The 15,459-nt window shown below is 43.6% G+C and overlaps 1 protein-coding gene across 1 annotated transcript in view; it reads left to right on the top strand.

Moving 5' to 3' along the window:
- USP9X (ubiquitin specific peptidase 9 X-linked) overlaps positions 1 to 15,459 on the top strand; it is a 167,495-nt gene that overhangs the window by 68,992 nt on the left and 83,044 nt on the right. The window contains exons 8-16 of the mRNA XM_078775324.1: positions 7,937 to 8,188; positions 8,422 to 8,560; positions 8,680 to 8,832; positions 8,983 to 9,087; positions 9,175 to 9,381; positions 10,650 to 10,783; positions 10,933 to 11,066; positions 11,181 to 11,268; positions 11,361 to 11,611. Coding sequence (XP_078631450.1) covers positions 7,937 to 8,188; positions 8,422 to 8,560; positions 8,680 to 8,832; positions 8,983 to 9,087; positions 9,175 to 9,381; positions 10,650 to 10,783; positions 10,933 to 11,066; positions 11,181 to 11,268; positions 11,361 to 11,611 — 1,463 coding nt within the window. The remainder of the gene's footprint in view (positions 1 to 7,936; positions 8,189 to 8,421; positions 8,561 to 8,679; positions 8,833 to 8,982; positions 9,088 to 9,174; positions 9,382 to 10,649; positions 10,784 to 10,932; positions 11,067 to 11,180; positions 11,269 to 11,360; positions 11,612 to 15,459) is intronic.

Genomic DNA, 15,459 nt, shown 5'->3' with positions numbered 1-15,459 from the left:
CCACTAATACAGAACGCAACAACCCTTGTATACCCGACTGTGAAGCCAATCGTCAAATGCACCTGTCCGTACATTTTGCCACGCCACCTGTGATATAATCCTGTTGTTGACTCATTGCTGCGACAGACAATCAGTGACATGGTTCTTTTAACAAATAAATCACCAAAGTGTAAAAGAAACTCACCAGATTGATATACTGAGTTAAGAAAGTAAACCCAAGTCAAGAAAAAATATATATTCCATATTAAATGCCAAGTCTGTATATTGCCAAAGCTTTTTGTAACAATTAAAAAAAAGTTTTAAAAAAAACAAAAAAACTTTTTGGGGGGGATCACAAACACTACCTGGAGTTACCCAAATCCACAGTAGTTGGATTTACTGAAATCCGTTAATCCATTCTCAAGTTATAACACGACAGACAGACAGACACGGCTCCTTTTATAATATAGATGTTTTTTGTGTGTGTGTAAAAACAGTGCCATTAAAAACATTCTCATGTTTGGAATAAAAAAAATAAAACCTGAATTTGTCAAATCTGCAGCCTTTACCAATACATGATGGTTTTATTTTTACGGCGTAACCCATAGGGCAAAGCCGTCTATTACAGTGTTCGTATGTATATATGTATGTATGTATGTATCTATCTATCTACCCTCAAACGTACACCAATCAGAGCTGAGGATCTGGTCACATGATGGTGATGTGATGTCATTACGGCGGCTGACTCCACACACCGCCATTTTGATTCCTATGCCGTTCAGGCCGGACATATCGTTAAACCTGTCGTATCACAATCTTCATTCTCTACGTATTTTGTAATGGTAGGGGGGATTTGGGGGTGCATGTCCCCCAGATCATACATAATTAAAACTCTGATTAAGGGATCTTAAAGCATTGCAGCATTTCTTATGACTGCCTCCAACCACCCTAAGCCTGGTGTTGGCTTAACGGTTAGGGTGGATGGCTTGGGATCCAAGGGTCCCGAGTTCGAATCCCGTTCAGCTGTTGAATTAACACCAGGTGGGGTTGACTCAGCCTGTCATCCTTCCGAGTTCGGCAAAATGAGTACCACCTCGCTGGGTCCTCTCTCTCGAAGGTTTGTGGCAGGATTTGCACTCCGGCCGCCGTAAAACACCTCATTCCGTAACACACAGTGGTGTGTGTCGGGATGGTGCTGAGGTCACTTTGATAGTGTTGACTAACTGACCAACATATAAAACAAGAAGTCATGCAGAGCACGATACTTGCAAAATCCGCCCTCTCTCCCCCTCCCCCACCCCCTCACCAAGAAATAAAATTCCATTGATACAGCAAATTGTCCATTTCATCAAGATTAAAACTGACAATCTTGATCAAAGCTCGGGTCAATAGGAAGAAAAGTGACGATTTTTCAGTTGAAAAATGATGATTTTGGAAGGTTGAACTTGAGTTGACCTTTGACCTCAAAAATACTTGGTTTTCCTATTTAGTGATAATGTGCAAATGCTGTTCAATTTTCAAGTCAATCGGATGAAAAGTGGTGATTTTGGAAGTTTGACCTTGAGTTGACCTTTGACCTTTTGACCTCAAAAATAGTTCATTTCCCAATTTAGTGACTCAATATACAAATGCTATTCAATTTTCAAGTCACTCGGATTTAAAATGGCGATTTTCGAAATTTGACCTCCAGATGACCATTGACCTCAAAATCAATAGGCTTCTCAAGTGGGACGACCTATACAACTTGGTGAAGTTTCGTGACAATCGGTTTAGAATTGTGACCTGTAGGCCGGTGACAAACAAACAGACAGACAGAACCACAAACGCAACCGACAAATATACTTGAAAAATCTTCGATTTTGCAAGTAACAGACAGACAGACAGAACCACAAACGCAACCGACCAATATACTTGAAAGAATCTTCGATTTTGCAAGTAATAAACCAGTGTCTCAATGCAATCTCTTCACTTCCATGGTGACAGACAGCTTCGAGACTTGGAGTACTTCTAAATAATTGAATACTTACATTATTTTCTAACTGGTATCTTTACCTAGCCTCTTCAGCTTTAGTAGTCACACTTCAACTAAAGTATCAAACAAGCCTGGTTACGCCACTGTTAGACTTTCGGTCTTGTTTGATAAACGTTAGTGTCTGAATGCCTTTCTCGGATATTACTACGATCCAAAAAAATGCAGCCCGCGCTTAACCTTTTGCCTTGTTTTTATTCAACTGACTTAATTTATATTTCTTACTTGCCAAAAGCACCCGGCATTGCCCGGGTTCTTTTTGAATGAATTTACTACTATGATTCAGCTTTTACTCACGGCCATAGAAGATTGACTACTATATTTCAGCTCAGCGTTTAATTGCGAAATGGGCCCAGCCCGGCCGAAGCGGCTTCGACCGGCCTTGTCACCTAGCCTATAACCTTCCCGGGGCCCGTCCTGACATTTTTAGTTATTTTTGAATGAATTTACTACTATAATTCTGCTTTTACTCACGGCCGTAGAAGATTGACTACTATAATTCAGCTCAGCTTTTAATTGCGAAATGGGCCCAGCCCGGCTGAGGTGGGCCTCAACCGGCCTCGCCACCTAGCTTATAACCTTCCCGGGGTCCGTCCCAAGATTTTTTGTTTAAGAGGTTTCCTCCTATCTTTCACCGTTCAGGAGATTAGCGTGTGCAGACAAACAAACAAACAAACAAAAACTTTCTTTTATATATATATAGATTAATATTTATTTGTGTGACTATCTAATTGTTAAGGCTTTAATCTTTATCCAAAATGTTGAATTATTAGTTTAGGTAACTTGCCAATGCATTGAGAGCACTAGGTAGCGCTAAGCCAATGAAAGTGTATATCCACCCCTCTTCCCTTATTTGTGTGGAGTAGCTGCACTCTGTCTGAGGCCTGAATTTTGTAATGGTAGCTGTGAACATGCAGAATGCACATTTCTTTCCACCCCTCGGCCACCATTTTATGCATCCAGCATGTGTGCACATGTGCAATTTTGCACATGCACAATGCATTGACCTGTATTTATCTGTGTTGATCTTGACATCCTATAGTTTGGCATGCCATGTGGAGGGAATTGATTCCGTCTGCTCGCCTGTGGACACACCTTGCCTTTGGGGCCTATTGCACCAGTCTCACTTGCCCATAGGGTCCTCTGTGACGCAATATCATTGGAAGCGTCTGGGGTCACAAGCCACGTGGGGGGCGGGGGGCTGCAGGCAGGGGTGATTTGGGGTTTTGTCATGGGCAAGAGCAGAAGAGACCGGAGGGGGCAGGTTGGGAGGATTGCATCTGCCTTTATGGCAAAACAGTTTTCATCTCGTGATACAGGGTGGTCAAACAAATGTTGACCCACAAATTGTTTGTTAAACTTCATTTCTATTCGAAAATCAATGATAGTACATAATTACATGAACTGATGTATTACAAAACTACGAGAGATTTCATAAATGTAACTTAAAACATTAGAGTTATGCAGCTCTAAATGATCGCCTTTGTGCTGGATGCATACTTGGATGCGTCTCATGGTGATTAGTGACTCGTGTTTGTCAACTTTTTGCTTAATTTGAATCTTATTTGGGTACAGTTTCATGCACTTATAGAGAGCTTATTTCATTGGCTTGTTTACTTATTCGGGCTGGTGCCCCTTGATTGTCTGACACTTTCAATGACCTCGGGAGTTCCCACTGACTTGCACCTTGAATGTCTCTTCCAGTCTTGGGATTTTAAATTAAGGTTTACCAATGCCCCTCCTTCCTGAGCTACTTTATCCATTTAAGCATGGTTTGCTTTGACAGGGGTTTTCTGCAGTTTAAATTGGGTTTTGAACTTTGAGTTTTCTTAAATTACCTCGTTCGGAGGTATATTTCCACCGAAAACGTCTTCCGTTCTGTTATCCATCGCATGCTCATCTCTCGTTTAAGGGTAATAATCTTTGTCTGTTATCTCCACCTTTTAGGATGAAAACAAAATGGGAATGTGGAGTGAGGGAGGTGGTCAACCGTTTATTTTATTTATTTATGTTTTTGAGCACTGTGTACTGAAATTGGCATTGATGCTGGCACCGAGCTATTGGAATGAAAACGTAGGTTATTGAATGTTTTCAGCAAGACTACACACTGTACCTATGTGGTTGATCAATTATGAATGGAGCTATTAGCACAACAGGAAGGGAGAAAGGGCAAAGAGCATATCATGGGAGGATAGAAAGAGGTTGGAGTAGAGTCCCTGTATAAAGAGAGTTGCGCCATGCGCTGACCCGAGATTTCTGGTCACGTGATTTCGTGGCGCCATTTTGTGTCTAACTTCACCGTGCGTGAACGTCAGCTTGGTACGGGAATGTTGTTTATTGCCAAACAAAATGACTGGTTGTTCTGCTTTTGGTTGTTCAAACCAATCTGGGAAATATAAGATGTATAGATTTCCAAGTGATAAAGTCAGAAGACATTTGGGAAGCGAAAGTCAGACGAAAGAGCTGGAAAGCGATCGACTCCTCGAGACTCTGCCAGGTAGGCCCACGCCGCTTGATGATCGATGTTCAAAAGCAATTCTATCTGCTCGGTTTTTTTTTGGTTGTCTGTCCGTTGAAAACCCTTTTAAAGGGAAGTGATTTGTGTTTGTTTATAATCTTCAAGGAGCTGACCAAAAATGCATTTCCGTGGGAAGAACCCTGCTCAATTTTTTTCGGGTAGTCCTAGCGGACCGCTTGTGATTCTTGTGATTCTTGTGACTTGTCACTTGTGAGGAGTGAACGGAGTAGTGATGGTGTCTCACTTGTGAGGAGTGAACAGAGTAGTGATGAGTCTCACTTGTGAGGAGTGAACGGAGTAGTGATTCTCACTTGTGAGGAGTGAACGGAGTAGTGATGAGTTTCACTTGTGAGGAGTGAACGTAGTGGGATGAAGTGTTGGTCTGGTCAGAGTGTTGTATTACGGGCAGAGTTTTCTTACGGTCTGAATGTATGAATCATGTTCTGTACTGAATGTATGAACCAAGTTTTGTACTGAATGTTTACTGTGTTGGCCTCATCGTGTTCCTGGTGAAATTAAACAAGTTATCGTGAATACGACGTCGTATCTGTGCTTTTCCATATCTGTTCGACTAGACGAACCGTGCACACTGCAGGTATTTTTTAAAGTTTTTTCTCTGTTTAATTACGGCTTGGCGCAGTCGAAAATTAAGTGTTAATTAAGTCGCCAGCTATGAAACATATTAATCGATCAGGCAATATCCATCAGAGTTCTGGGCAAGGGTGAAGTAATAAATGAACGTTTCAATCTTACTAGATGCCGATGACGTTTTCCTTATGTCAGAGACAGAAGCTGACTTGCAGCTTGTTAAATCATTACAATGGAAATTGAATATAAATGTCGATAAAACTAAAGTTGTACACTATAGAAATATGGCAATACCATGTACAGAATTTGTTTTAAGTGTGTTAGACTATATGTCGGCTGGAAGTCCTACACCGGAATTGCTCTCGGCACCCTTTAAAAAATATTGGATATGCCCACACTCCTTTCTAAAAGTTATTAAAATTCAGAGAACGACAGCATTGGTTTGTCTTACTTATAATGTTAGCTCTTATATGCAGTGTTGGCTTGTAATATGCATTGCCATACCACTTTTAATATCACCACACAGCTCTTTTTCATGGCAATAGCTGAGTTTTTGACAAAACAAATATCACCTGTATGTAATAATAAGACTAAATATGTGTAGTAAAATTTTTTTTAGCAGGTTTAGAATATATCACCCCATATCGCGAATGTACATGTATATCTAATCCGACACACTTAGACACAAAATGGCGTCCAAATTTGAGTTGACACAACTCTCTATATACAGGGACTCTAGGTTGGAGGAGGTGAAGGGATAGTTTGGAATTGATAAAGAGCAAAGGATTTACCACAGTCCATGTGAAAAAAGCACAACCCCAGTTATCACACTTGTTTAAAAAAAAAAGAAAGAAAAAAAAAAGGGAATATGAAAGCGTGCAAGGGCTGGGAGATGGTATTGATGAGCCGGGATAGGATTGCGGGCTGGGGAATGGGAGCTTGCTTGGTGGGTGGGACGAGGAAGGTGTTGGAGATAGAATGAAAGAATGAAAGGTGAAGATGGGGACAGGAAGGGAGCAAGAGAAGACAGATTTTTACTTTTGATGCAATGACAAAAAATTGATTTAAAGTGCCTTCAGAAAGTGTTCACACCCCTTGAATTTTTCACATTTTATGGTGCAGCCTGAATTTAAAATGGATTAAATTTAATTTTTTTGTCACCAACCTACACATAATACCCCATAATATCAAGGTGGAAAAAAAATCCATTTTAAATTTTAGATGATGCAGGGAAGGAGGTTGGAAGTGTTGTGTGCAGGAGACCAGATGGAAAGGGGTACAGGGTGAGGTTGGTAGGAGGATACAGGCTGTTGCACGTGAGTTGGGATGGAAGGCGTAATGGCGTAGGAATAATGGTATCGGAAAAAATGAGCAAGCAGGTGGTCAGAGTGGAAAGGTGGGAGGGATGGATAGTTATGGCACGGGTGGTGATACAGAGGCAAATGATGTGTGGTATGTTGGTATATAGGCCACAAACGGGAAGGTCTCGGCTGGAGAAACAGGATTTCAGGGATGCACTGGAGAGGATGATGGGAATGATTGAGACGGAGGTGATGCTGTGTATTGTGGGATACTTTAACATGCATATCGGAGTAGCAGAAAAAAAAACAAAAAAAAAAAAAACAAACCCCCACCTTTAGAGGCCATTTATCCCTGCAAAGCGGGCAGGGGTTGGCCTTTTTCGGGAACCGTGGTTGTTGTTGTTTTTCGGTCCCCTTCTTGAAGCAATGTTTTACGGCCGGATGCCCTTCCTGACGCCAACCCTTTTTGCCGCCTTTAACGACAAACAGGGAATTACCAGTGAACTGGTACTCAATTAGCCGACCTCGGAAGGATGACAGGCTGAGTCAACCCCCCTGGCGTTAATTCAGCAATCGACCGGGATTCGAACCCAGGATCCTAGGATCCTAAGCCGGCACCCTAGCCGCTAGCCCAACACCAGGCATATCGGAGTAGCAGAGCCGGGTGAAAAGGAATGTGTTAAATTTGGTTGGTGTACAGGGAATAGAGAAGTTAAGAGCTGGTGGAGCTGGTGGTGAGGAATGGAATGGAATGGCCATAGCTCATTCTTTCAAAAGTGGTAAAGCCACAAGAGTACCTACAGGAGTGGACAGCACTGAACAGAAATTGATTTGGTGGTGGTAAGGAAGTTTTTTATTTTTTTTTTTGTTTGTTTTTTAATAAATACTGAATCGAGGCTCGTGAAAGAGCTGACAACCACGAGGGAAAGACAGCACAGGGGGACCGCGAGGGAAAGACAGCACAGGGGGACCACGAGGGAAAGACAGCACAGGGGGACCACGAGGGAAAGACAGCACAGGGGGACCACGAGGGAAAGACAGCACAGTGGGACCGCGAGGGAAAGACAGTACAGGGGGACCACGAGGGAAAGACAGCACAGGGGGACCACGAGGGAAAGACAGCACAGGGGGACCACGAGGGAAAGACAGCACAGGGGGACCACGAGGGAAAGACAGCACAGGGGGACCACGAGGGAAAGACAGCACAGTGGGACCGCGAGGGAAAGACAGTACAGGGGGACCGTGAGGGAAAGACAGCACAGGGGGACCGCGAGGGAAAGACCCTGTCCGCGAGGGAAAGATCTTGCAGTTGTGGAGGTTTGAGGATTGCAATGCAGTGGTGGGAGAGCATGAGTTTGTGGTATGGATGGAGAAAAGGAGGAAGGTTGTATGTGATGTTTGTGCTCTACTGAATGGCTTTCTAGTTTTTAAAGCCATTTTTCATGCCCTTCACTTTATAATTGAAAGGTGTCACAAAAGTCCAAACTGTCTTTTATTTTTTTTCTCGTCTCCAATCTGCAGACCCTTTGGCCTGTGTTATGAACTCCTGACTCCTCACACGGTGCAGAAATTCTTCCTTCCTGTTATTGAGATGGTGCCCAAGTTTCTGGAAAACCTGACGGACGAGGAACTGAAGAAGGAAGCGAAAAATGAGGCCAAAAACGATGCCCTGTCGATGATCGTAAAGTCGCTCAAGAACTTGGCGTCTCGGGTGCCCGGGCAAGACGACACTGTCAAAAGCCTAGAGATGTTGCGCCTCAAGATGATCCTCAGGTCTCTCAAGAAATGCGCAATAAGCAAAACTTATTGTTTCTCATTTAGTTTATTTTAGCTCCATCTCTCCTTTTCACCATCACTTTTTCTGTGCTGGTAGCATGTTGATATCAATCTTTACAGGAATGGTTAATATAGCCATGATATGGCTGAAATAGAGAGTGAAAGATGGCCTTGCCCGATCGATGAATTGGTAGTGCCATGAAATAATAGTCTTTTATTTTGTTCTCCAGGTTGCTCCAGATCTCATCATTTAATGGTAAGATGAATGCATTAAATGAAGTGAACAAGGTGATTACAAGTGTGTCCTACTACACACATCGTCACGGCACTGTCGACGAGGAAGAATGGCTCACTGCTGAGCGTATGGCGGTGAGACCCGTTACTCTTTTCTTTGTTGTCCCACATCCCACCATTCCTATATATTTTCCCATCACATTCTCTGTATTCACTACTTTCCTGTTTGTCATCCACATTAACTGCGATGTCAGGAGTGGATTCAAGTGAATGGTGTACTGTCAATCGTGCTGCGAGACAGCCTGCATCAGCCACAGTATGTGGAGAAGCTTGAGAAAATACTACGGTTTGTCATCAAGGAGAAGGCCCTCACACTGCAAGATCTGGACAACATTTGGGCAGCACAGGTGCTTTTTTTTTGTGTTTGTTTGAGCCCAATGTGATAAAGTTAATTTTTGAAGATACCTGATGGAAGGCTGATGATTAAGTCGTGAGAGTTGGTGCTTTAAGATTGGGCTCTTGTGGTATGGGATTCAAATGTTCATTTGTGCCCACAGGCTGGGAAACATGAAGCTATTGTGAAAAATGTCCATGATCTGCTTGCCAAGCTGGCCTGGGACTTCTCTCCAGAACAGCTCGATCATCTTTTCGACTGCTTTAAGGTATGATCTTGCATTATCTTGCATCCCACTTTTTGGGTTTGCTTTTTTGTGATTGGCCGTATGACCTTTTGGATACACGGTGAGCAGGCAAGCTGGACGAATGCGAGCAAGAAACAGCGCGAGAAGCTTCTCGAGTTGATTCGACGCCTGGCTGAAGATGATAAGGATGGCGTGATGGCCCATAAAGTGCTCAGCCTATTGTGGAACCTAGCACACAGTGAAGATGTGCCTGTGGACATTATGGACCAAGCTTTGAGTGCCCACATAAAGATCCTTGACTACAGCTGCTCCCAGGTGTGCTGTGGCTTTTCTGTGGCATTATTCATTGGACCAGTCACTGTAGAACTGGAGTATTTATCATGTGAATTTGTTTTGACTACCAAGTCTGCTGATGGAGTTTTTTTTATTTTTTTTATACACATGGTCAAAGCTTGTGGAAGAGCTCGGACACAGGACAGATCGGGTAACGGCATAACAAAGGGGAAGCGCTAACAGCAGGGTGGAGGAAGAAAGTAGATGGGGTCAGACAAAGAAGGGATATAGGTAATGATGAGGGGTAGGGAAGAACACAAGGGGTGGACAAAATGCAAAAATTGGGAGGGGTGGGGAAGGTTACAAATTGTTTCAGAGCAATTGTATCAAAGTAAAAGTTTGGTTATTATGGTTTTCCGAAGTTCAAAGAACATTGAAATTATTGAATACTGCTATGAATATCTATAGATGTTTGAGTGTTGCATCACAAAACACATGTTTTTTTTTTGGTTGAAGTTAAAGTTTCTTCTCGATCATGAAGGGGGACGGGTTTTGCTCCAGCAAAAACATGGCACAAGTGTTGATCCTTTTCTGTAGTTTCCAGCCAGTGTCTCTCACTTTCCCCACTTCGTGAGTGTCTTTTTTTGATGGCATTGGAATAGCTTCTTGAAAGAGGAAAACTGTGTAAATCCCCCTTGTGTGTACACCTCAATTGTTAATATCTTCATATTGGCACAATCCGTTTTCATAATGCTACTAATTGAGATGCTAATGACCAATACGGAAGTTTTTGAATTAAGAAAATGAACTGGGGAAAACGGAAACCATCTTTCTTTGATGTTGCACTTCAAGCGAAGCAAAGGCATAAGACAGGCTGTTAAAAGCAAAGCTCATCTTGTACCTTTGCATCCACAAAAATATGTTGGTGGAACTGTATTGTTTTCAAACCTACACTTCCTATTAAATTCCAGTCTACTCGGACTGCAGTTTACTTTACTTATTTATTTATCTATTTATGAAGGTTTGTGCCCCGAGTCGGTCAATTTCGTTTTGGTTTGGCCACGATTCGACTTTTGAATTTTGTGTATGGCCAACTGGATGCCTGTACATGAAATTGATCACGTGAAATCTGAAGGACATTTGAATGCGATCATCAGCATGAGTAGATTGGTATACGTCTGTTATTTAAAGGTGACCATTTTTTTTAGATGTTCTCTGTTTAAGACGCAAATCAATTTGCATTAATGAATCCCTCTTAATACGGTTCTATTGAGACTGCGGTCATACATTTGTTGCCCTTTTTATGGCAGGATCGTGATGCACAAAAGATGCAGTGGATCAAACGCTTCATTGAAGAGCTCCGCAATGACAAATGGGTCATCCCAGCCTTGAAACAGATCAAGGAAATCTGCAGCCTGTTTGGCGAGGCACCACAGAATATGAGGTGTGAGAGATGCGAATGGCTGTCTGCTGTTTGGACTTGGTTTGAAATCTTTTTTTCTTCAAAAAAATTTTGAGCTTGTTCTTAAAATTTAAGTTTTCCATTCATCTTGTACATGCTGTTCTTTTCTGTACCCCTCTCCTCCGGCACAGCCAAATGCAGCGAAGTCCACATGTGTTCTATCGGCATGACCTGATCAATCAACTGCAGCAGAACCATGCTCTAGTAACACTTGTGGCTGAGAACCTTGCATCATACATGGACAATATGAAACAATTTGCACAAGGTAGATAATCTAGGGATTGGGGTTTGAAGGGGGGTTATTCTGAGAGCTGTGCCTGCTCTTATTAGCTGTTTAGATATTGCTGGGGATAACCTCAATAGCTTGCACTATCTGCAGAACACCCTGACTACGATCCACAAACAGTTCGACCTGGCAGCCGATACAGCCACACGCAGGAGGTTCAGGAAAGGCTCAGCTTCTTAAGGCAGGTTAAACCATCTTCCCATGTTTTGAAACACAATTCGCGACCATGTTATCCTTCATGTGTCTTCACTGCCTCAAACTTTCCCGTTGCAGGTTCCTGCTTAAGGATGGACAGCTGTGGCTGTGCTCCCCGCAAGCCAAGCAAATCTGGCGCTGTCTGGCAGAGAATGCGGTTTTTCTTTGTGACCGTGAATCATGTTTCAAGTGGTTCTCCAAGCTCATGGGTGATGAGCCTGACCTCGACCCGGACATTAACCGCGAATTCTTTGAGAGCAACGTTCTGCACCTTGATCCAGGACTGCTCACAGAGAATGGGATGCGATGCTTTGAGCGTTTCTTCAAAGGTCTGTTCCTTTCCCTTTCTGTATGTGTAGCCTCCTATTCGCTAGGTTTGCACCAAAGGGGTGCGTGTGCATGCGGTGTTGGTCGTTATCTCCATTTGCCGGTTACGGTACGGGGTGGTACGGGGTCCTCCCAGGACCCAAAGTATCCACCTCCTCTTCGGTAAGGGACACACACAGTTCATGGAACACGCTATTCAACTTTTTCATAGTTTTGTTCCAAGGACTCTTTTCAGGATCATCCCCAAACCCTGGATTGCATCCAGTTATAGTTAATTTGTGGTAATATTCCTGGGGGTTTTTTTTTTTTTTTTTTCTTCCTCTCAGTAAGGTTCTTCTTTATCACTCCTGTTGCTCCAATTATCACTGACACAAATTTGATGCTCTTCAGCTTCCAAGATCTCTTGACCTCATCTTTGAGGTCCTGGTATTTGGTCATTTTCTTGATTTCTGCATTGTTTAGGCCAAAGTTGCCGGGTACTGATATCTCAATCATCAATGCTGTCTTTTTCTTTTTGTTCCTGAGTACAATGTTCGGACGCAATGCTGTGTTTTTCAATGTTCACACTCTATGGAATCATCAGGTTGACCATGAGCATGATGTCCTCATTTTTAATGATTGCCCTTGGTTCGTGTTTCCATGAGTTTTCTGGGACCGGGATGTTATATTTTTTTTGTAGATATGCCAATGAATCACTTTGCATACTTTGTTGTGCCGTTGTGTGTAAAGTTCTTCTGATAGTTTTTTTTCATCCCGAGAGCAGGTGACTAGTACTTTCTGTTTGTCTTGCAGAATCTTCACTTGTCCGTCTGGCTTAGTCCTGCCATCTTTATAAATCCATTGGTATCTTGGGCATTTATTATGATTCGTTCGCCGTCCCAGTTGAGCTGACCTCTTCTTAGCCATTCCAAAGAACCTTTTGTCTATCTCCGCTCTGTTGAACTCTTTTATATCTATCTTCTATCTATTATTTATTTTATTATTTTATATATATAAAAGAAAGTTTTTGTTTAACTTGTCTGCACGCGCTAATCTCCTGAACGGTGAAAGATAGGAGGAAACCTCTGAAACAAAAAATGTCGGGACAGGCCCCGGGAAGGGTATAGGCGAGGTGGCGAGGCCGGTCGATTCCGCTTGGGCCGGGCTGGGCCTATTTCGCAATTAAAAGCTGAGCTGAATTATAGTAGTCGATCTTCTACGGCCACGAGTAAAAGCTGAATTGCAGTCGTAAATTCATTCAAAAAGAACTAAAAATGTCGGACGGGCCCCGGGAAGGTTTTAGGCGAGGTGTCGAGGACGCCTCGGCCGGGCTGGGCCAATTTCGCAATTAAAAGCTGAGCTGAATTATAGTAGTAAATTCATTCAAAAAGAACCCGGGCAACGCCGGGTGCTTTCGGCTAGTATTATATTGTTGTGGTTTTTAGAACCCTCCACTTTGTAAATATCTGTAATATTCCCTTATAAATAATCCCCTGTAAATATTCCTATTTTTGGTGAAAAGGTCAAAGGTCGCACCCTAGTTAGGCCACGAGCAAACACGTAGCACACCATAGGCTTCTTCTTTAGTTATTTCATTAGTATGTGTTTCAGGTAAGGATCTGTTTCTAATAGTTGAATCTGCGTTGCATTAATCAAATAACCTAGGCCGCTTCAATTACCCCCAATCTCTCTCTCTCCCTTCAAAGTGCCAGTAGCACCTTCAACGGGGCTTGTCCTTCCCAATGCTGCCACCTAATCCTATGGCCGTCGTCGCTGCCTTAGCGCTCGCTCCAAACTCCATTGAACATGCGGTCAGCTCGAGGAAAGAAGGGGCGGAGCCACGGGAGGAGGTGTGGCCTCGCCCACGAGCCGTCGAGGGTGGAGCCAGTGAGCCCTCGCTGACCAACCACGGCTGAGGTGAGCTCGTTAGTAGGCGTAGCCCTATGAAGGCGGCTTGATTTCCAACGCGCGGTCATATAAGCGCGAGGGCGAAGCCCTTTGACAGAGATGCGGGGGATGAGCAAGAGATGCGCCAGGGAGAGAGAAGGAGTCAAACCAGAGAGATGTGCCAGGGAGAGAGAAGGAGTCAAACCTAAAAGAACTGCGCGAGGGAAGCCCTTTGATGGAGAAATGCGCAGAGGATCGCTTGGAACGATCATTTGATATGAACTCCCGTTTGGTTTGAGAGCGTTCGGCACACTATACGCACGCAGCCTCCCCGCCCCTCGCATTTGTGAGGTCCGGTTGCGTGCCAACGACACCAGCTGCCTGCCATTCTTCGCGGCGGACCCGGAGCCTGGAACCATCTGCTTGGACCCTTCTCTTCCTTCCCACCACCATCACCCCCTTTCGTGTAAGTGTGTTTGTATTGTCCTGGGCATGTTATATAAGAGTGTATAAGGTTGCCCTATGTCCTTTTATTTCCTTCTTATGTATATTCTTGCCTTTCGTTTCCTCTTTTAGTGTAGTTAATAAATCATATTTGTTCTTTCCTTACCTTTTGGTTTCCTCTCGTCCTATCGTCTTTGTCTTTTCCCCATTGAGTACCTGTGGCACGATTAGAACCGCTCAGAATCGGGTTAGTTTTATTGCTAACGGCTCGAGCTTCGGATTGCTAAACCGCTCGGCAATCTTCCATCTTGTCCGTGGCTCGAGCAGAAGTATCGTCCTGCTTTGCGGAGAGGTTGGAGAAGGTATCTCGGAACCCATTGACCAGTCACCCTGGTCAATCTCAACCCCGCAAAGGAGCGCGATATCTTCTAGGACTCGGACGGCCAGCTTAATAGACGAGGGGATTAAACCCCCCTCGGTAAGGGGAGCGCCATAATCTGAGATCCACAACAATATATATATAAAACAGTTTTTGTTTGTTTGCTTGTCTGCACACGCTAATCTCCTGAACGGTGAAAGATAGGAGGAAACCTCTGAAACAAAAAATGTCGGGACAGGCCCCGGGAAGGTTATCGGCTAGGTGGCGAGGCCGGTCAAATCCGCTTGGGCCGGGCTGGGCCTATTTCGCAATTAAAAGCTGAGCTGAATTATAGTAGTCGATCTTCTACGGCCGTGAGTAAAAGCTGAATTGCAGTAGTAAATTCATTCAAAAAGAACTAAAAATGTCGGGACGGTTTTAGGCGAGGTGTCGAGGACGCCTCGGCCGGGCTGGGCCAATTTCGCAATTAAGAGCTGAGCTGAATTATAGTAGTAAATTCATTCAAAAAGAACCCGGGCAACGCCGGTTGCTTTCGGCTAGTATTATATATATATATATATATATAATTAAAAGAAAGTTTTTGTCTGTTTGTTTGTTTGTTTGCACACGCTAATCTCCTGAACGGTGAAAGATAGGAGGTAACCTCTGAAACAAAAAATGTCAGAACGGGCCACGGTAAGGTTTTAGGCTAGGTGGCGAGGCCGGGCTGGGCCCATTTCGCAATAAATCTTCTTCTTTCAAAATACTCTTGAAGTACAACTTATGCACCTCATAGGAATATCTGACTGATTGCAACACATGCTTTCAAAATTCTCTCTCGCGGGGCCGACAGAAGAAAGAACAAGGAATCGTTGAGCACGAACTGATACTGGGCTCGCGTCAGACCTATGTCCAGAAGATTAAATTCATTCAAAAAGAACCCGGGCAAAGGGTGCATTTAGCTAGTATATATATATATATTTTATAAACAGGAATCAAATTCCTGCGTGGGGCTAAGTGTGAAAAATTCTGACAACACGGGACTCGAACCAAGGACCTCCATTGCTTATGCGGCAACAGCCTACTGCGCTCACTTTCCCACTTCTACGTAACACACACACACACACACACACACACACACACACACACACACACACACACACACACGCGCGCGTATATATA

This window comes from Myxine glutinosa, chromosome 4 (genome assembly GCF_964187855.1).
Source record: "Myxine glutinosa chromosome 4, kmMyxGlut1.1, whole genome shotgun sequence".
Taxonomy (NCBI): domain Eukaryota; kingdom Metazoa; phylum Chordata; class Myxini; order Myxiniformes; family Myxinidae; genus Myxine; species Myxine glutinosa.
Note: the sequence above shows the minus strand (reverse complement) of the source record. Positions and strands in the feature narration are given on the sequence as shown.